This window comes from Scardinius erythrophthalmus (assembly GCF_964197995.2).
Source record: "Scardinius erythrophthalmus genome assembly, chromosome: 1".
Classification (NCBI taxonomy): Eukaryota; Metazoa; Chordata; class Actinopteri; order Cypriniformes; family Leuciscidae; genus Scardinius; species Scardinius erythrophthalmus.
In genome coordinates this window covers 44,300,466-44,324,207 of record NC_138221.1, presented here as the reverse complement: position 1 = coordinate 44,324,207, position 23,742 = coordinate 44,300,466, and the positions used below count along the sequence as shown (strand labels likewise).

Sequence of the window (23,742 nt, the reverse complement as noted above, 5' to 3'; positions counted from 1 at the left end):
GGATTAGGTGGGGCTATTCAGTCCCTAAAATTGGCTATTTTCTGATAATCTTGAAGTAGAAGAAATCAGTAATCCTCTACACTAAGGATTAATCAAAACCAAAATAATACAGGATGTCCAGGTGAAAAGATGAAGCCCTCCAATTTCAAACCCATCGGAGACAAAAGTACAGTGATCATGCACCAAAAATATAGTATATATAGAACACACACACACACACACACACACACACACACACACACACACACACACACACACACACACACACACACACACACACACACACACACACACACACACACACACACACACACACACACATATATATATCATGACAACTCTCTGAAGATTTTAGCATGGTAATGGGAATGACAATGTTAATGTATTTGGTCTTAGCGGAATAGATCTGCTACGCTGCTGCAGAGCAAGTACTGGAACTTGCTACTGCCAATACATATGCTGATATGCTGCAGTGCTTATGTAAATCATACTATTGATGCACAAATAGCATATATCATATAGGTTCTATACAGGTGGAGGTGGGGAAGGTGGAGGGTTTCAGAGGAATTCTGAATATATATATACACAAACACACACACACACATTTTATATTATATATATATAAAAAAGTAAAAAGTAAAAGTAAAATGAAAGTAAAGAGGGCAACCCCTCACGGACGACTGCCGCCACACATAATAAATCAAAACATCAAAAATAAAACAGTCCAGGCCTGGTCCTCTCTCATCCTTCACCATCGTCGCTCCTCCTTTTATGCTTCCGCTCCTCCATGAGAGATACGAGACCGGTGTGTTGCACAGGTGTCGCTCATCAGCAATCACGTCACCGGCCTCGCGCCATTCTCTCATGGCCCTTGGCCTCATCCTCCTCGCCACATACATGTTTGGTCTCATTTGAAATGTCTCAGTGTGACTGGTACAAAGGTCTCATTCCCACAGAAGTAAACCAAAAAGGTAATGAGGTGTGAAGAGTTTAGAGATATCTTGTTAACTGCTGTGGGTGTGCCCCCATGTAAATCAGCCTGTGATGTTGAATGTCCTCAAGACACTCAGCATCATGTATTTTCTTATGTTAGGTAGTTTATACATCTTTTCTCTTTATCTCTAAGCATTTGATGTTATTGTATTGATTATCTTTGAATCGATTATGTAATTGGCATGATACATTTACCTGACTAATAATAAATTGTTACATTTGGATTTATTATGACTTGCCATTTTAGAGTTCCGGCACTAATTCAAGTGTACCTGGTTTTGTAAAGACAAAAAGGGAATTTCCGTTTAGGACAGCAAAATGTTGCTCAACCAACCTAAATAGGGTGAGACACCTTAATTGATCTGTTTAATGTAATGTTCCTCTAGTTAAGTGTACTGTACGTGGGAAACCATGGCATGACCAAACCAAAGCTACTATCAGAGAAGTAATATTGGTCGGCTTATATCTGTAGTAGTGGCCATGACCTCTGTCTAAAGAAAACGTTACTTTAATTCAAGTGTATACTGACCATGGGGGGGCTATACAAAAATATCTTTGATTGTGTAAGCATGAATGCAACCATCTAAGATATTAGCAAATGACCTCTGTTTAGTGACCAAAACTGACGAGTTTGTGATCGTGAGACCCGCATTAAACGGCCGGCGTGAGGACCTCAAAGCGACATAGCTTCCAAATGAACGGGTAAAATATAAAGTAAAGAGTTAAATAGAATAATCAAATGTGTTGCTTAACTATATGACCAATAACCAATTGGCATTCCAACCTAAATTCAAGGAAATGGACTCAGATAAAAGTTTAATTGGAATTCAATTACTTTGCCACACTGAAAAGACAGTAACATGCAGTAAACCTTCACCCGCTTATTGGAAACTGTCGTTGGATCGATTGGGCAGGCCTTACAACATGCAACCAAATAATCTGTTAGTAATCGGATTGACGGCTCAATCGAACTGAAAAGCCCTCATGTAAACACCTTAATCGATCCGATGGAGCTCGATCCGAATGAAATTTCGATCGGATTGAAAGGGGTGTTTTTTTTCCTTTTCTAATCTGATCGAGGGGACATGTAAACACTTGATCGGATTGAAAACCAAGGACTGTGCATGTGCAGTGGCATAGAAATAGCATAATGATGTATGACGCGCAGAAAGAGCTGTTCTTCCTGTCATATAAATGAGTGTCCCGTCAGTCATTCTAAAATTCTCCTTTCACTCAGTGTCTGTAAAGTGGAGCAGGACAACGTCCCACCAGTCCTTGTTCTTTTGGATTCTCATTGACAGAAGACTGGTTTTGGGCGCGGGGAGGGGCATTTACTGCGTGACAAATATAAGCAGCATGACACAACGGTTCATATGTCATTGTCTCCAAATTATGACCAAAAATGGATAAATATAAATAAAAGTCTGCTGTTTAAAACAAATAAAGAACCAATGTAGGAGAATGGTTATTTTGCGCAAACAGTGGAAAACTCTGCATATTCGTTCAGTGTGCGCATGTCAAAAAAATATTTCGATTTGAAGCTTGTGACATATACAGTGAATGCGCACATCAACCCGATCACGTTTCATGTAAACACTACATTCAGACTCATCAATCGGAATGAATTCAATCTGATTGAAACAAAAGTTGTGCATGTAAACATAGCCAATGAAGACTGGAGTAATGATGCTGAAAATTCAGCTTTGACATCACAGGACTGAATTACATTTTAAAAAATATATTAAAATAGAAAACAGTGTCCATGAAGTGTATAAAAAAATCTTATTTTTTCAATCATATTTTTCAGTATTCATGTCATTTTAGTCATTGAAATACATACCTTTATCCTTATTAAAAATGACATATTCCTAAAATAAGATTTTGATCACCTTTGATCAAATAAAAATAAATAATTGCTTCTTTCTAATCTTGGTCTGTTCTTTTAAGGGTCTATTTAAGCATAGGTCAAAAATCCAAAAATGAAACGAGGAAGCTCTGTGGCATTAGTCAAGTGCTACAATGCGACTTACATAGTATAGCAGGTCAGTCCAGCCCTCCATGGTGATGCACTGGAAGACTGTGAGCACGGCAAACAGGATGTTGTCAAACTGGGTAATACCATAGTTAGGTCCAAGCCAGTACTTTTTACATACTGTTCCATTAGGACACTGCCGAGCGCCAGTTTCATTCCCGCAAGGAAACTCCTCTCGGATTTCATCTAACAGAAAGAATAGGGTGTCAGAATTAATTAAATTGTGCTACTTGTGATTGTGACATTCCATGATCTCCAAAACTGGCACTAAGTGACCTACCAGTGACTCTGTCAAAGCACGTGGTATGAAATTTGCCCATATAGAACTCTAGACCAATGATGGCGAACATGAGAATGGCAAAGAAGAGCAGCAGACCGATCTGCAGCAGTGGGATCATGGCTTTCATAATGGATTTGAGAACAACCTGCAAGCCTAGAGGGAAGACAACAAGCATATTGACATTGACAGAGGTTTTAGTGTTTGTTTTTGCAGCATAAAATTGGATTACAAAACTTGAAAGCTTGTAATATGGCACAAAATGTATCATGTATACTGTGCATCATCATACTTCAAATATACTAAATCAGCATATAAATGCAATTCTTATGAACTGTATATTCAAGTCTTCTCAGATCATGAGATAGTTTTGAACGATGAATATAATGTTATTTAATCTTCCCCTACACCAAGCCCTCAAATCACAGTTGCGGTTGCATTTTTAAACTGATCAAATTGGTCACTTGAAATGCAAGAATTAATGCCATTTGTCTTCAGCAGGGTTTATGCAGGTTTTTTGAAGATACATTTAAGACCTTTTAAGGCATTTTTAAGACCAATTAAAGAAAATTTAAGGAATTGATTGAAGGGAACACAATACGTCAATATGTTCTTTAAATGTAAATGTCTAGGGAGAAACACAATGAGTTGGATTAACAACACTTCACAGTTTAAAAATACTACTTTCAACAGATATTGATTACTTTTTAATTAATTTGACAAAAAAAGCTTGACTTGATCTGCTTCCTCCTATATTCCTGGAATATATTTTACTGTACTTTCTGATCACACTGCACAAAAGTGACATTCTTCCTCAGTGTTTTTGTCTTGTTTTCCAGTGCAAATATCTAAAGTATCTTAAATCAAGATGCATTTACTGAGATACAAAATTACAACATATGAAATCTTGTTTTCTGTAAAACTGATTATGAAAAAAAGTTTATGATTAAAAAAAGAACAAATATCTGCCAATGTGCTCAAAAAAAAAAAATATATATACTTAATTCAAGGGGAAGTTTGGTAACTCTTTGATATATATAGTATGTTCTTGTCCTAAGCATAAACTCACTTAATTTTGTATAATTTTTCAAGACTTCATTTGCATTTCAAGTAAATGTATCTAGATTTAAAGATTTTAGATAATTGTATTGGAAAACAGGACAAAAATAGTTAGGAGGATATCAAATTTTCTTTGCAATGCATGCAACATTTAATGCCATGACTATGAATATATAATGTTCTCCTATGATGTAAGACCTTTTTAAGCCCATAATTTGTGTCAGGGTGAATTAAGACTTTCTAAGTCTTTTGTAAGACTCGCAGAGAGCCCGCTTCAGTGACTTCAAACCTAGTGCAATGCATTTTTGTTTTGTTCTTTTTGGAGCTTAGGAGTACAAATCACATCTACTTTCATTGTACAAATAGCATAATTAGGGATGCACTGAAATTAAAATTCTGGGCCCGAAAAATAAATGATCAAATTCAATAATTTTACTGAATCTGAATTTTGAAAAAATACAAGCCACTTTTAAAGTAACACACAAAAATTGGACAGAAAATAAGCCTATATTAAAATAATATTAAATATCAATATATTAATATCAATATATTATTATATTATTCTGAATTCAGTACTATATAATAAAATGCAGTACAGTAAATAAACCTAGAAAGCTATTGTTATCAGAGCATGTGAGCAGATAGCAGGGAGCGGATCGGTGAAAAAGAGGGTAGCGTCATTTTACCAGCGTTACCCAGCACGGCTTTTCCACACGATGGTACAGCACAGAAACAAGACTACTACAGAGAAATTTAATCTCAGCACGTCTCAATCTCAGTTATTTAACGGGACTTTGCTTTTCCGGTGAGTGTGAACGGTCCATGTGGAGCGTTCGAAAGAAAGCGCAGCGTACACATGGAGCGGAACACTGAGCAGTCGCTTCGAGGTTGTGCACCTTTGGAAGTGGAGCTGCTCGCAAGGTTACAAAACATGCTGCGCAAGAGTGGAACCTGAGCGTCGAACATGGAGGGACGGGGCAGCATATTTTTGTCTTATATTTTCGATAATTTTCAGCAGCCGAAATTTCGGTGCATCCCTACATATAATACTTCAGTTGGAACAAATGTTACTCACTTGGAATCCCAGACACAAGTTTGAGAGGTCTCAACACTCGAACAGCACGCAGGGTCCTCAGGTCAAAGTCTGAGCCCACTGTTGACAGTATTCTGGAGAGAAATAACATTACAGAATGAATTATAGAGGACCAAGAAAACACAAAGTCAGTCACGAGGACTGACTTTTACTGACAGTTTAGATTTTTTTTTTTGAGAAAGACGTGTATAAATGGAGACAAAGGTGCATGAACAGAGCTCATGTATATCTATTTACATCGAGATTAAGCTAATGCCCATTCTGAACAATGACAAAATTAAAATCATAAATGATTGTATTCATGATTACCCATCGTATTTGAGTCAATGATTCACATACTGTAGCGTACAGTAGATGTCTGACCATGTGAAACCTTAATCCAGTAATTTATGATTTAAATTTTGGGCATTAGCATTCTGAACACTGACAAAATTAAAATCATAAATTACTGTATTAAGGCTTCACCTGGTCAGACATCTACGCTACAGTGTGTGAATCATGGACTCAAATACGATAAGCAGTGGGCATTAATGGTTTGAGAGAGGATGGCACACACTGCCCGTCCCCCCGCAAATGTCAAAGGTCCATGCGCAGAGAATAGAGATAAATGTGGGTACCGCTGCTTTGTATTCATATGACCTTTATTTGTGCAGGAAAGTCACTGGAACCTGATTCTCTTTAGTGATAACATGCAGAGAAGAACAAAGACGCGAATCCAACTGAATCAATACAGCACGGATAATGAAACATATATATGACACAGGAATTTTAATCAACATTCAAACCCACAGATGTAGCAACAAAATATCAGTTTTATCGCCACACGAAGCCTGTTTTTGACGACAGTTGACAACCTAAACTTGCTTCATTGTGCATGACATTTAGAAAAATGTCCATTGAGATATTTTAACCTGTCTAAAACTGCTTTCATATGAGTGTCAACTGTTAAAGAAAGCTGCCTTTAGTAGAACAAACTAAAAGCAACTAAGGGCATAGAAAAGAAAAAAAAGAAAAGGACATAGATGCAGAGAGGCAGCAATCATGGAGGTTGAAGGAAGACTAGTAATTCAGTTAATATTAATGTAAATTACTGGGGATGGACAGAAAGCCAAATGAGAAAGAAAGGAGAGAGAGAGAGAGAGAGAGAGAGAGAGAGAGAGAGAGAGAGAGAGAGAGAGAGAGAGAGAGAGAGAGAGAGAGAGAGAGAGAGAGAGAGAGAGAGAGAGAGAGAGAGAGAGAGAGAGAGAGAGAGAATGAACAGAGCAAAAGGGGAGGCGAAGAAAGAGAGCCAAAGGGGGTTGGAGGAGGAAGAGGGAACAGAGAGAGGGGAGGAGCTGGATGAGAGTGAGAGGAAGATGCTGACTGGCTGATTTATTCCCATCTCTCCTCGTCTATTTATAGAGCTGCAGTCTGAAAGCCACCACTGTCAGCTGTACCTGACTTATTATACAACACTTTCTCTCCCGTTCTCTAACACACTAACGCACTTATTTCTCTATGAGGGTGGGGACTTTTCATTGACTGTTTTATAATGAGCTAATGATATTTCTGATTTGTAACCTTAAATCTAGCCCTCATGGAAACCCTTATATTTTCTTTAAGAATAAAAAATAAAATAAAAAAATAAAATTCCTTATGGAGACTGTTGGCAGGTAATTTCAGGTTTTACTATTGAGGGACATTTGGTCCACACAATGTGGGGAAATCCTGACTCACAGCTCATACACATTAACATTGTGTATACACATTAACAAACATACACATACACAAATAAAATTACCTAATGCTTGAGTTAACATTTTAAATGACCCTAAAAAACTGAAACTAAAGTCAAACCATTCATAAAACACAGATTATTTGTCTTGTTGTTTACAATTTTAGTGCACATTTTGAAACAAAACAAAACAAAACAAAACAAAACAAAACAAACAAAACTAAAGACAAAACAAAAACAAGACAAGACAAAACAAAAATCTGTTGTAACACTGTGAACATGTTAGTGCCGTGGCCTACATGCATGTAAACAAAACAAAACAAAACACAATTAAATTAAATATTTAAATAAAATAAAATAAAATCTGTTGCCCTTACTGGAGAACACCACCTAGCTCAAAGCCCCCAGGTAATTTAAGAATGAGACCCTTAAATGAGACCCTGTTGTAAAGGTATACATAAAAGTGTTTCTTCCACTAAACTGGTGTGCTAAGAGACAGAGGCTTTGCTGTTTTGAGGAGGTTCAGTAAGGTGAACCGTGGGTGTGTGGGCTACAGTGGAGCCCCCAAAGAATCTGACAGATTGGGTTTATGGGATACAGAGGAGAATTCACAGGTGTTTACACTGCACTGACATGGGGCGGCCCACAGGGAGACATGTGCCAATCCATCTCACCACAATCCCAGACACACACTGTGAGTGTGGGAGAATGTGTGTACGGCTAGGTGTGAGAGAAAGCGGCAGTGTTTTTTGTAGCAGTGAACGTTTATGTACCCTTACGAAAAAGAAGTATACTTAAAGTTCATTTTATGAAGTATACTTAAGTAATGTTCAAGTGTATTTTTAAGTATACATTATGTAGTAAGTATACTAATGTCAATATGTACTAGTAGTAAACTTGTAAGTGTACTATTTTAATACCGCTTGGGATTAAATTGGCCCACTTTTAATATATAAAAGTATATGTTTAAGTGTACTATAAGTGTAACAGTAGTAAACTTTAAGTGCACAACTAGTTCATAATTAAGTTTCTCATTTGTACTGCAAGTGAACTTATGGGTATACTAGTAGTTTACTATTAATACTTGTAGTATACTTTGATGTATACTCTCAGTAAACTACTAGTTTAGTAGTTTTATAGTACAAGTTTTCTTTAAGTGAACTTAACATCATGCTTATAGTTTACCATTTATATATTATTTTTGCTCTTTTAGTGTACTCTCAGTAAACTACTAGTTTAGTAGTTTTATACAGCAAGTTTTCTTTAAGTGAACTTAACATTATACTTATAGTTTACTCTTTATATATAATTTTTACTCTTGCAGTAGGCGTATACTACTATGTTCAAATGTTATTTTTTATACTTGAAAAATACCTTTAACTGTCCTTTAATTTTAAAAACATTTTATTAGCTTCATGCATCCTTTTTTATCAACACTCGAATGTTGGTAAGTTTCATAAATAAAGGCAACATTTTAAACAAAAAAGATGAGAAAATCACATTTTTGTCAAAGACTACGCCTTGATTAGATTCAGAAATGTGATCAAAACACAGATGGAGTAGATCGAGTCCAACACCCCCAAAGCTTATATATATATATATTGATATACTTAAATAAAAAAGGTTTCTGGCTACTCGATCAAAAGAGTTAACACAACTCCAAGCCAAGTATACTTTGAATAATTAAACTTTTAAGTATATCTTGATCAAAAGATTGAGTACAAGTATAGGCCAAATATACTTGGACTTTTCTCTCAGTATAAGTCAAGTACACTTAAGTGTAATTAAGTACATAAAGTATATTTTTAAGAAGTATATAAAATGTATACTGAAAGTATGCTTTCTTCTTTTTAGTTGAAAAGAAGTATAGTAATAGAACACTTGAATAAACTTATTTTTCATAAGGGAATTATTATCGCTGTGTACAAGATCAGGTTCAGTTCCATGCTCATTTTATTTACTCTATAAGCTATTCCACCCGAAAGCTAGTTACTATATGAACTTGAACATGTTAGTTTATAAGACAGTATGTAATATTATGTTTAAAAAAAGTATTTAATAAGCTACTCAATCAAAATAGTAAACACAAATACAAGCTACTTAGTATACTTAATTATACTTTTAAGTATATCTCGATCAACAAGAGGCCAAATATACTTAGACTTTTCTGTCAGTATAAGTCAAGTATACTTAAGTGGAATTTGAAGTATATTTCTGAGAAGTACATAAAGTATATTTCTGAGAAGTACATAAAGTATATTTCTGAGAAGTACATAAAAAGTAGACTGAAAGTATACTTTATTATTTTTAGTTTAAAAGAAACTACTAATACAAATAGCACACTTGAATAAACTACTTTTTCGTAAGGGTAGGTCAGTGCTGCTACTAGTCAAAACACTACCGTTTAGTTACCAAAACTGTATGAATACCGTAGCAGCAGTGAAGTCAAAAACACATTCACGTTCTTTTTGTTTGTTTACACAGAGTCGATGAGGATGACAACTCCCACAACAGACTTCCTCACAATACACCATATCCCCATAGCAACTGGCAATTCCTCATTCAGACAGTTTCTACGGTTACTGGGCCCTTCTCATTCATAACTGTTTCCATGGGAACAAGAGCCATTTCTCATTGATAGAATCTTAGCATCAATGTGCTAACAAGGCAAAAGGAGGGGTTTGATGGATCTAAAAACATACAGCATCTACATACTCTGCAATATGTCCAATACACAGTAAGATATTGTTTTTACAAAATTAAATAGCCATAGCATAATCTCTACATATATATGCGGGAAAACAAACATGTTTAGTCACCGTGAAATATTAAAGTGCCCCTATTATGGATTTTTGAAAAGGACCTTTCATGTAGTGTGTAACATGGCTCTAAGTGATTGAAAACATCCTACAAAGTTTTAAATCTGAAAGTGCACCACTGTATACAAAGTTATTGTCTTTCAAAAGTAAGAGTTGACTGAGTCAATGAAATGAATCGTTTTTCAAACAAGTCATAAGCCGCTTCGTTGTGACATCAAGACGAAACATTAGCATATTACCCGCCCACTTATTGCGCGCGCAGACACCAGGGAAAACTTGAACTTCAAACACTGCAGCTGATTCCTGTGGATACTGAATAGCATCATGTCGAGAAGACGCTGTGTTCTACAATGTGACGGTAAAGCCTTTTTTTCCCCCCACTGCCCAAGGATGAGCATGTGAAGAATCAGTGGTTAAAATTCATCTTGCATCTTTCATCTTTCAATTCAGAATTCATCTCGCAAACCGCTTGCTCTTGAAAGATAGTATTCAAAATACTTAGTTTTGAGTTTTATATTGTGTTGGTCTCCTGCTAACTGGTTAACTAACATTATTACTGTCTTAACTGAAATTCTTCTGCTGATCAGTTGTGGGTAGGGTGACCACCCGCTTTGCGTTGTAACACACAGCATTTTCACCCCTTGTCCCGCACGCTGCATATTGAGAAAATGTCCCGCATTTTCATCAGTCTGTTGGTTTTTAATTATCATATTAAGAAAGCGTGCATCTCTTTTGCCTTTTTAAGAAAGCATTTTATTTATTATTATTTTTTCAACTAAATTTAACAGAGCCTCGTCAGAAGTACAAATACAACCGCTGTTTTTAAATCCTATCCAATGGTTGAAAAGAAAGGAGTAAACACGGTCACTAGTAGGTTGTGACGGCTATCAATCAAAATGTGGAAAAATTCGAAACGAAAAAAAAAATCGTTCTATATGTTCCCTTCCCTGTCAGAAAACAAATGGATAATTCAGTAAATTAAAATTTTTATCTAACAGAATTTATAAACTTGTTGCCTGCAGTGGTTGTTTTAATTCATATCCTTTCTAAAAATATGAAAGTTTTTGGTTTAATATACTCTTAATATATAAGACCGTCAATTAACTAATTTCATGTTGTTTTATATTTTATTTGTTCATTATTTATTTTGTTGGATTTTAGATGGACTTGGTCAGAACTGTTTCAAAAATAGTTATCTGCATGATGCCTGCTGCATTTGGGCTCAGTGATGTTGAATTTAAATGACATGTAAAATAAAGACATGTTATGTTACATTGTGATGTAATGGTCTTTTCTGGAAGGGACTAAAGAACAAAGTATTTTTATCAGCTTAAATGCAGAATACAAATGTTTTATTAAGTTAAATAGACATTATATAACAGTTTCAGGTTATGTTTTAGTGTTGGTAACATGTCCCACATTGTCTCACTCAAACTTAGTAATCGTCCCACATTTGGTTTGTTTGATGGTGGTCACCCTAGTTGTGGGCCACTAATACCTTAAACTGTGTCTATTAATGCAGATTGTCTGTCGTTCTCACTACTTTGAGTAAAGATTAAGCATGGAGCAAGATTTGTTTTACCAACGTTTGTTTCATCAGTCATTCACGCTAGAGCTCGGCTAATGTATGCACTGTTATTGATACAGTTTCCTCATGTTCACCGCAATAAATTAGAAAAATACTTGGTAAATAAGTACAAGTAAAATAATCCGTTTGTTGATGGACATGCACTTGTTAATGCTGATGGTGAGGAATTACAGTTGCAACATCTCATAATGTACCTCAAACTGAGTAGTGCATCACTGAGAAATGTCCTACTCGAGTCGTCCTTGCGATGGAGGTTTGGGTTGAATAACTAGTTCTTCCAGCGTTTCATCATTGGACTCGCGCTCGCATTGATATGGTAAAAATCAATGTCATTGTTCGTTACTGTCTTTAGTTTATGGTGTAGGAAGCCTCAGGACAGCTGACGTTGTTATGGCAATGGGCGTTTTTGTTTTCGACGCGCACGCTGTACGCGGTAAACCAATCACAACAGACTGACCTATCTGGCCAATCAGTGCAGAGTAGCTCGCGGAAAGGCGGGATTTAGAGAGACTGATTGATCTGATGAGTCGTTTGAGAATCACTGAAAATGTGGTGATTTGCAAATGTATATTATGAGGAAATTAAACAGTTTTTTGACCTTTGATGCATGTAAACCTGTTGTAGGAGACTCCAAAACAACATTAGGAAACTTTAAAATAGCATAATAGGGTCACTTTAACTAAACATTCTACATGATTTATCATGTGACCATAAAGGAACCCACATAAACATTTATGAAGATTTTAAAACAGATTTACTCAAATGATTCTGAAATTGATTCTCATATGTTCAAATCTCCAGCACTAAAGGATCATTTTAGTTTTCCTATTTCTCTGTGCATGTTTTTAAGGAAAGCAAGTCAAAGGTTGTTCTGAAAGAGTTTTGATGTTAGCCAATCCGTTTTGGAAATGGTATGTGAAAGTCATGTTAAGAGTTTTAATGTTTAATATTACAGCCTGGTGTGGTGACTTAGGAGTGAGGAATAAGAATAAGTTGCAAAGGATAGTGAGAATGGCAGAAAAAAAATAATAGGGCGCCAGCAAACACATATTGATAAACTGTATTTGCTGGCAATACACAGAAAAATAAGAAGGGTTGTATCTGAATCCACACCCCACTTAACTCTAACACTTCCACCTGGAAGAAAGTATAAGGTCCCAAAATTCCCTAAAAAAGTATATAATAACATTATTTTATACCAGTGGCAGTTAAAATATTGAATGAAGGGACTGGGGAAATGAACTCTTTTTGAGAATAACGTTCACACTGTATATTGTGTATAACTTGTTTTTATGAAAAGCCAAAGGAGAATTTCCCCATTGGTGGACAATAAAGTTGAAACTAACTAACTCACTAAATACATAAGGTCCACACAAGGTAACACACACACATATTTACATTTATGCATTTAGCAGACACTTTTATCAGAAGCGACTTACACAGTTGACTGAGTAGGGTGAACTTGACACTAATAAATCCCTCGGGTAATACAAGTACAATCAATGACCCTAACTGAAGGCATATAATTAATATATGTGATAAATTGCATAATAAATAGCATAATTTGTTTTGAAAAGTGAATTTAATGTTAGAACAAATGCATATGTTACACCTAAATGTTAGGTTTAATTTGAGATAATTTATATTATATTATATATTACAAATAGTAATGTGAAATTAATTCTAATTATATATCTAATTATATATATATTAGATATAATTAGAATTAATTTCACACAATTGGATGCAACCTCAATCAAATATTTCATAAGAAAATTATTCATATTTTTGGAACAGCAAATCCATTGGTGTACAGGAAGGTCTTATTGCAATGTTTTGGCTATTTTCATCATTTAACCATGACCACTGTGTGCATAAATGAAGTTTTTGTGCACTCTCTGCTTCATGTTGCAGCTGTTTTACATCAGATTTCAATGTGTTGTTCAGTGTATTTCTATCGGAAAATAAAGAGAAAAAGGGAAAAAGAGAAAGGGCTATTAATGTGTGTTATATCAAAGGACCAGAGCTGAGGTGTTGAGAGGGGACATATCATTTCATCTTCAAAGAGCTCCTCAACTGAAAGACACATCCGCCATTTACCTTCCACAGCAAAGAGAGAACAGCTGTGAGCAGAGAGAAAATATCAGCATGTGAGTGTGTGAGGAAAGAGAAAGTTCTTGTGTCTCAAGGTTTTGCTGGATGATTGATCATCTGCAGTAGTGAAAAACAGGTTACTGCAGCAGCTCCTGCATAGACTGCTTTCATTGGCTTGCTCTGCTTCTCCTCATTCTTAGTCTCTCTCTCTCACACACACATACAAGCCACTGCTTGTTTCCAACCTACTGCTTCTCCGGTTGCATCTTTCCCTTTCTCTTCTCTTTCTCCTCTCTCAAACATGGAAAGACAAACCCAAGATCACGTTGAAATTCATTCCACCAGCCACAGCTTCTCTTACCCGGTTCCCTTTTCTCCTTCACCCTTGCTTATGCATTTATTTGTCCATCTTATTCGATTTTGAATTCTGAAAATATGCACATACATCTGTTAAACTGAACAATTGCTCAGCCTACTTCAAACATTCACTGTGCACATGATGAAGACTAAGAATAGAGTGAGTAGAGAGAAAATGGCTGCAGCAAACAGGGCTATAGCTCTCCTCCCTACTGCAGCCAACACACCCTCTGACCCATTTACACACAGACACACACACACACACACACACACACACGCACACACACACACACACACACACACACACACACACACACACACACACACACACGCACACAGTCTCTGAAAGATCAAACAGGAGAATCTCATTATGTATGTACACATATAAACACAAATACACACATTTGTGTTCAAAATAATATCAGTGTGTTTAAAAAAGTGTGTTAAGCTCAAAATCCTTATAACTTATTTCAATACATGCAAATTCATTGATAACACTGCACATTCTATTCCGAAATCAAAACATATCAAAAGAATACGTGTAAAAAAAACAATACAATTTTTTGTATCAAATTTGTTATTACTTTATAGAAAGAGAAGAAAAAGGAATATTAGGCTGTTCAAAAAAATTGCAGTGTCTGCATTTTGCTTTACAAAGTCAAACATTTACTTGAATAACCACGGTTTCTGAGAACTGCTTCACATCTGTGTTGCAAGGAGTCGACCAACTTCTGGCACCTGTGAACAGGTATTCCAGCCCAGGACAACTGCACTACATACCAAAATTCCACTGCATTTCTTGTTTTTTGCCTCAAAAACAGCATTTTTCATGTCACCCCACAAGTTTTCTATTGGATTAAGGTCCGGGGATTGGGCTGGCCACTCCATAACGTTAATCTTGTTGGTCTGGAACCAAGATGCTGCTCGCTTACTGGTGTGTTAGGGGTCGTTGTCTTGTTGAAACACCCATTTCAAGGGCATTTCCTCTTCGGCATAAGGCAACATGACCTCTTTAAGTATTTTGATGTACTCAAACTGATCCATGATCTGTTGTATGTGATAAATAGGCCCAACGCCATAGTATGAGAAACATCCCCATATCATGATACTTGTGCCAGTACTCACAGGTAACTTTAGATCTTCTTTGATCACCCTGGAGCTGATCATTGGCTGAGTCTTTGTCATTTTGGCTATTCTTCGATCCATTCGAATGGTAGGTTATGTTTCCACGACTTTCTGGTTTTGGTTGCCATTTTAAAGCATTTGATATCATTTTAGCTGAGCAGCCGATCATTTTCTGCACTTCTTTATATATTTTACCCTCTCCAATCAACTTTTTAATCAGATTGTGCTGTTCTTCATAAAAATGTCTGGAACGGCCCATTTTACTCCGATTTTCAGAGAGAAATGCACTATAACCACCATGTACAGCACAGTACTGCCTCTGTCCTTAAATAAGGGCCACTTGTTTGACAACAGTTTTTATTTTGAATGTTTATATTCGGTCTGCAAACTTCTCTTTGCTATCATCAAATATGCAAATAATAATTAATAAAAATTGACAATTAACAAAAATAATAAAAAAATATAATAATAGCATTTTATAATAAATTAGCATTTCATTTTTATATATTTTAAGATTTTAATTGACAATGTGCTAATAAGACTTGTGTCTTTAGGTTGCACATCTATCCTATTACCATCATATTGTCCCTTTTAAAATAATTATGACACTTACATACATATTTTCACTTAATATTTTATTTTGTTAGGTTTTACATAATTGGACGAGATTAATATGCCAAAACTACAACAATGACATTGTACAGTAAAATTTGGTCATTCAAAAGTAGACATTTGCAAAAAGATCAGCTTTAAATTCTCTATGAAACACCTTGTAATTTCACCTTGAGCACAAGGCGTAAAATGTCAATCCTGTTAGAATCAACCCTGTTTTATCATAATTATTAATGTTATATTAACTTATTCAAATTTACCTCAAGTAGCTATTCATCACATTTATTTGTCTAACAAAATGTTTAAAATCTTACAAAAGTTTACTGAAAAAGGCACCAGGTTCTTAGAATAACACAACCGCACGAAAACTCTGCACTTCTACCCCTCTTCAGTACAACTCAGAATATGACAGAGCTGAGAATCAGTTCACTGCTGATGTGATGGAGCACGTCACATGATAAATGTTTTTGCCACACATCTACCTCCTGCACATTTTTCAATTTTCACAACACCCACCATGCGTTAAACTACCAATAACAACGCATGATGAGATCCAGCAGTTCTGCTAATCATGCTAACTGAGCTACAATGGTTGATCAATCAAGCTTGTGGATTGTAGGTCAAGTGGCAATATCTGCCTGAGCCAACCTTTTAGCACCTCTCCTTTCAGTTCCTAGTTCTCTAAATTACAAACTAAATTGGATATGTGAGCGAATTTGATGTATGCAGAGAGGGATGGAAAGGCTAGAACATATGCTGAAGAAGTAATGTACTGCAAGATGATAGGCAGTGCAGACATTATAACACTATAGATTCAATTTCACAGTATTTTTTTTTTTTTTTTTTTTTCAGAAACATACAATACCATTCAAGGGTTTCAGGTAAGACATTAAATTGACATTAAAGATATTTTTTATTTTAAAAAATACTTCTATTTAAAAAAAATCCTGTTCTTTTGTACTTTCTATTTCTTTCATTTCCGTACTTATAAATGTTTCTTGAGAATGTTTCCAAATCAGCATATTATAACTGATCATGTGACACTGAAGACTGGAGTAATGAAAATTCAGCTTTGCCATCACAGGTTGAAATTACATTTTTAAATATATTAAAATAGAAAAGAGTTATTTCAAATGGAAATAATATTTTACAACAATACTGTTTTTACTCGGGTAATACAATGTTTCATCAAAAAAAAAAAAAAAGCAGCTTTTTTGAGCATAATTTACATCTTTAAAAAAATAATTAAAGAACCCTTACTGCCCTAAACATTTGAACAATTATCATTATCATCAGATGCAGATCAGGAAACTCATAAGATCACATTCAGCAGGGTACCCAGCTAACAGGGAACTTCCTCAGAACTTTGACTAACGTTTTGGCAAAGTTCTCTCAAAGCTATCAACAAACATTCTCCAAGTAACGTTAATAGAATGTTTTCTGGTCTTTAATAATGTTCTCAAAACGTTCGCACGTTTATATATATACAGTATATATATATATATATATATATATATATATATATATATATATATATATATATATATATATATATATATATATATATCATAGAAGAAAAAACAATTAATTAGCAAACTGTTTTTAGAACATTTTTGTTTGGGAAAAATTTAACTGGTGCACATGAACTAATCTGAGCCTCAATATTGGCATCCACCGTTCTGATTATCTTAAAAGTGCAACATCAACTTAAACGTAAAAGCCTGTTCACGCCAAATTCAGGTCTACTAAACAATAAGTAAATTAATTTTCACATAGTTTTCACACAGTTTTCACACAGACCAGTCCATTACTGAATTTTCGTTATTTGCTTGAAATGTTTTGGATACCTGAATTAATGCCCTATTAAAATAATCATAAAAACATCTGGCCATTTAAAAAAATAAAGGAGTTCCCTCGAGTATGTCATAACGCTGTGGGAACGCCCCTGCGTGATTGCGTCATGAAGCACGTGTAGAATCAGTCCAATGGTGTGACGAGACGTCATAGGCGGGTGACGTCAGAGCAGGAAATAGCTTCAGCTAACCCAGAAACAGACCACGCTAGCTTCTGTGTCTTCAGCAAGCGCTCTCTGTGATACGGGGTATCTTGGGGTTCGCAAATGGATCTGACAGAGGCATTTGAGACGGGCCCAGCCCTATCTCTGCCTTCACCTGCCAGATTCAGTGCCTTGTCTCAGGGAGAAGCATGCGCTGCAATTTCTTCTCCCTGATGCGAGGTACCAGTGCTACAATTATCCAGTTCTGAGGATCTGGATGTTGTAAGCATTGATGCATCAACTATAGCAATATTATGGGATTAAAACAACATGTTTATGTGACGATGCCTCGGGCTGAAGAGACGCTTGCGAGCTATCTCTCTCCTGAATCAGCATCGTCACTAAAACCCGACGTTACCCACCAAGCCATTAAAAGCCACTTCAGCACTGGTGGGTAAAGCGTATTTGGCAGCAGGTCAGGCTGCAGCTTGCTTACATACTATGTCCAGTTTGCAAGCATATCAGGCTGACCTGCTAAGGGACATGGATGAGAGTGAGGAAGTCAGCGCTGACACAATTGCGTTGCGCAACAGATTTGTCTCTTAGGGCCACCAAGGAGACGGCCAAATCTGTAGGCCGGTCTAAGGCAGCCCTGGTGGCCACGGAGAGGCATCTTTGGTTAAATCTGGAGAATTAGAATTGGAGACTTGCAAGCCTTTTGGGTTGTTCCTTCGTGTCTGGAATTTGCACCTGGTATGGTGAAAGCCTTCCTTCACCCTAGGTCGCGTTATGTTCCTAAGGTCCCAACTAATGTTGCAGGCCCCATTATGCTACAGGCCTTCTGCCATCCACCATTCTTATCATCAGATCAGGAAAAATTTGCTATGCCCTGTTCGGGCTTTGGATGCCTATGTCCACAGAGCTGCCCTGTGGCGAAGGTCGGATCAATTATTTGTCTGTTTCGGGTCACCTAGGAAAGGGTACCCAGCATCTAAGCAAAGAATGAGCAAGTGGGTGGTTGAGGCTATCTCACTTGCTTATGAAGCAGCGGGTCAGCCTTCACCTATGGCTGTCCGGGCCCTTACTACCAGAAGTATGGCTGCCTCAAAGGCTTTACTGTAGGGTGTCTCCCTTCATGACATTTGTGATGCGGCAGGCTGGTCCTCACCACACACATTTGTGAGATTTTATAACTTGGATCTAGGCCCCACTCCATGGTCTAGAGTGCTTGTTTCTTGGTGTGTGTTATGACTTCACACAGACAGGCATTGGTTATTATGGCGTTGTGGATAAAGTGTTCCCACAGTCTCTCGACGCAGCTCGAGTTTCCTTGAAAGGGAACGTCTCAGGTTACGTATGTAACCCTGGTTCCCTGAAGAGGGAACGAGACACTGCGTCGCCCTGCCATACTTCCTGCATGCTTGTGAATGCCTTGCTTCAGCCTATCAGAAGCTAGCACAGTCTGTTTCTGGGTATGCTTTATAGTTTCCTGGATTCTATGCAAGAATTATGGTAATTTTTCATTTAGACAACTAAGGAGAATTTAAGAGCTTTATAGCCTGGATCCCATGAATTAAGGATGAAGCTATGACTTTTTCTTCTGTGTGGATATGTTCCTTTTTAATAAACTTTAATTGAAGTTAAATATTAAATAAAGAGCCTGCAATATAATGCAATATTAAAGTTGTTAAACACATTTGCAGTATTTTCAAAAATATCTATTATTATTTGGTTCTGTCATTTATTTATTCATTGATTAATTAATTTATTCCAATTTAAAGGCCTTAACCCCAGTAAAACTTCAGGCTAAGTCCATTACCTCCCCTGTCTCACAAGGTGTTCCACAGGGTTCAGTTCTTGGGCCTTTACTCTTCATCATCTAATGAACACATTTTTTTTTATTCTTCTTTCTCCTTCCTCCCTCACATTTCCTCTCCTACCAAATCTGCCTTCTTACACCTCCAGAATATTACAAGTTTACGTTAGTTTTTAAACATCAATGATATTGACAGAGACCCTAGTCTATGCTTTAATTACCTTCCGGCTAGACTACTGCAATTCTCTTTTCTATGACTTACCCAACACAACAATAAATAAGCTCCAATATATTCAGAACTCTGCAGCCAGGGTCCTCACATATGCCAAGAAATCTTCCCACATTACTCCTTTTTTAAACAGACTATACTGACTATTAAAAACAATTTAAAGTAAACTCCTTACATTAGACAAATGTGCAAAATGTGTTGCTGTTTCTGGAAATCTTTTTGCTTTGGCCTCATATCTAGTGAAAATGCATTTATGCTTTTAATGTGTTGAAGCCTGGAATATTTATACTCATTGTGTGCTCACTCTGTGTTGGAGATTTGATTATTATTTTTTTTTTTTTAAATACGAATTAGTCTTGTAGTAGAAAACGTTGTGGCACCAAGATAGGCTACCATGAAGGGGGCCCTTGGGTTTGCTACTGCCCCAGGGCCCTATGTGTTTTTTATCCAGGCTTGGATGAGAATACAACTTAATAAAATAAATCATTGTTCTGTCCATTATATTGTTCATGTTTTTAAATAAGTATACTGCAAGCTCGACATGCCATTATAAGGCAAAAGCAAATCTAAGTGTCTAACCATCAGATTTTCAAGTTATACTCTTCCTTCCTCCTTTGCAAAAATCATGATTGTCTACAGCCCTGTGCTGTCCAATCATTCTTCCTTCTGTATGGTTCTCTTTTTTCTGTCAAACTCTCTCTCTCTCTGGTGACATTTGTAGTGTCCTCACCGCTTGTATCCACAGTGCTGCTCTGATCTTAGCTCACCATGAGCTCATTAGGTCAGGAGAACAACATCACTCGCCGTGCGGTTACACCTCACATACACACTCACGTCAACACGAACACATGCGGGAATTCACGTAAAATAAACCAAATTCACAAAAGCATTCCCCCAAAAACCTTTTTAAAAACAGAACATAACAGTAGGTATTATTTCAAATGGCTTATTTGTATATTTAAAATACCAACACAGACATTTAAAAAAGCTTGCTGGGTAAATTCACTAAACAGTGGCACCACTTTTACACCTGTGTTTTATTCACTAGCCACCCTTAATCCAGTTTAAACAGGCATTATCTAAGCTTTCCTGTAGTTCAAACATAAAAGACAGAGAAGTGGCATTGAATGGGGATGGGAGAAACCCACCCAAATAAGCTTACGTTAAACAGGCATATAATAATTTTGGTAAATGTGTAAGCTAGATTTATGCCTATTTTTTCACATCTTCATGGACACCACAATGATTTCCCTCATGTGGAATATTTTTCCTTGTAATTATGTATGGTTTGCAAAAATGGCAACTTCTGCATCTGTGTGTAGATGAGAGAAGCAAAGTGTATGCGCGTTGTGTACATGCTACACTCTTAGAAAAAAGGGTTCATTGGGGTTCTATATAGAACCATAGGGTTCTTTACTCAACTCCAAAGAACCTTTTATGCTAAAAAGGTTCTATAATGACAAGAAAGAACCCTTTTGGCACAAAGGTTCTTTAGGCTATTATTCATTTATATATTAGCCTACATTATTCTGCAACATTTTGTAGTTGTAATTAAATTATTGTTTATTAAACTGTCATAGTAACTTAAAATCACATTTTAATCATGCTGATTTTTGGAGGAGAAAAACCGAAATGGCACTCTTCGTGTGATATTGATTAACTAAGTTACATAAAATTATATAAATATATACATTTTCTAACCCCCATATCTTGAATTTTGTGATCATTCACATGCATTCATAAATGCAATTGAATACACTGAATAATGCAGTGAAAGAATGCACATGCTCACTAGTATAACTAGACTTCATCATGTAACTTTACATTAGCCTATAGATGCGTGCACTCTGTAGGCACGATTTGTTTAGTTTTTGAAATATACTTGATAATGTTAAAGCGCACATCGTTAAAACAAAAAATATGATATTATCGCAGACGAGTTAGCTAGGCCTATATTGCACACCCCTATATTGACCTTATCGTCATCATCATTATTATCATCATAACAAGAAATTACTCAGTACAAAAACAAACATAAGGGCTCATTCTAAGCCATTTATAGCTGAATAGGCTTTCATCTGGTCTTACTTAGCCTTGTTTGCTGCTTTTTCATTTCATTCTTTGTCATTTGAAATTATTGTACCGCAACCATCTAAATAATTTTGCATTATGGATTTAATTTTTTTATCTGTTGAACAGCAAACATAAACAAAAAGAAGTAATAAACTCATTATTTTCATTAATTTTACAAAGTAAACAATTTGTTTGCATTTGCGCGAGCATATTCACGCAGCGCGGTCTCGCGAGTGCAGCAGTGCACGTCGTTTTTGAATTCCAACGGTCGAGAAGAGACTGATCCCCGTCTGCTGATTTAAATTGATGGTCTGACGGAAATATTGTTGTGGTAAGTCAGAGAAATACATTGATTTTTTAAGTAATTTACTTGTTATAAGCTTTAAACCCATTAGTAATGAAGTTGTCAATGTTTCTACAGCGGATTTACACTAAAACACGAAATACCCTGAACCGCGACAGTGTCACAAGTTGCCTTACATCGGTAAGTTTTGTTGTGCTTGTTGCAAACTGTTAAATGTTGTGTTTTCTGATCCTAAGCTTAGTTTTTAACTGCAGATAAGCTAGTTTTTGCTCTAAGCTAGTTTTTGACCGCACACTCATTAAGAACAGCCCTAGAGAACAGAACGAGCGCTTGTGCGTTCAGTTTAGGGGCGGTTCTAACGTTAGACCCTTTTTTTAGGTGGGCTTCAACCACCATATTTTTCGTCTCACCACTCAGCCCCCCTAAAATTATCAGCTATCTAAACGATAAGGTTAGTGCTGCTTCTTCAGTAAAGTTTATCATTTTCACTTCAACCTTTTCAAACTTTATGAATGATTATTTTATGTTCAAGTCAAGTGGTGTCTAATGTAACTGGAAGCAGGGTACGGCTGTTTCTAAAGCACACACAGCTTAAAGGGATAGTTCACTTTAAAATGAAAATTCTGTCATCCTTTACTCACTTCTAAATATTTTTCCTTATATGAACTGTCTTTTGCTCATTTCAGCAAACAAAAAGAAGCAAGACTGCAAACTTTCCAGTACTCCTGTGTACTGATAATCCGGTTTCCACCCAGTCAGGAGGTTTGTCTTCTTTCTTCACTAAAATGTCTTAAAATTGCTTGGTTATTGACCAGTAATGTATATACAAATTCCTATATATACAATAGGAATTTTGTTATTTGCTACTTTTTCAGATTATATTAAACCTGGAAAATATTGGAGAAGATCAATTAAGTTTTCGGGAGCACATTACTGATAAATGCTGAACTACGTAAAAGACAACCTGACTACACCAACATAAAAAATCGAATGAGATGCACTCTTTTTAAAAGAGTCGATTTAATGACAAAATCAACACGAGAGGTCATGGACATGTTCCCATTTCTTCAGGTTCCACAACTTGTGAGTATTTGTTTTTAGTGTTGTTTCCTTTGAGTTTAGTATTTCCACTGCATTTTTAAAAAAATTTGTATGAATAAAAACATTTTATTGTTTATTATTATTAAAACATTTTTATGTTTTAATGAATTTTTCTTTCTTTCTTTCTTTCTTTCTTTCTTTCTTTCTTTCTTTCTTTCTTTCTTTCTTTCTTTCTTTCTTTCTTTCTTTCTTTCTTTCTTTCTTTCTTTCTTTTTTTGGTAGTTGCTGCATGAAGTGAAGATGCAGTTTGGGAAGGACCTTCATCTTAATCTAGAGACTGCTCTTCAAGTTCTGACTCCAAACATCTTAAATGTGGCTAGACATGGAAGTCAGAGGGATGTGCTGAACAGTTTACTTCAGCAAATTGACACAAACACAAAAAGTATGTTCTCTTTTTCCTTTTGTCTGAATATTTGATTCTGATTGGCTAAAAGGTGTATATTAAAATAATTTGATTGAC

At 36.1% G+C, this 23,742-nt stretch overlaps 1 protein-coding gene across 1 annotated transcript in view; it reads right to left on the bottom strand.

Annotated features, from left to right (window-relative positions):
- The window catches only part of cacna1aa (calcium channel, voltage-dependent, P/Q type, alpha 1A subunit, a), a gene marked incomplete at both ends in the record, with an annotated part of 123,584 nt that overhangs the window by 66,161 nt on the left and 33,681 nt on the right, over nt 1-23,742 (bottom strand). Inside the window, 3 exons of the mRNA XM_081388655.1 lie at nt 3,024-3,211; nt 3,306-3,458; nt 5,437-5,528. Coding sequence (XP_081244781.1) covers nt 3,024-3,211; nt 3,306-3,458; nt 5,437-5,528 — 433 coding nt within the window. The remainder of the gene's footprint in view (nt 1-3,023; nt 3,212-3,305; nt 3,459-5,436; nt 5,529-23,742) is intronic.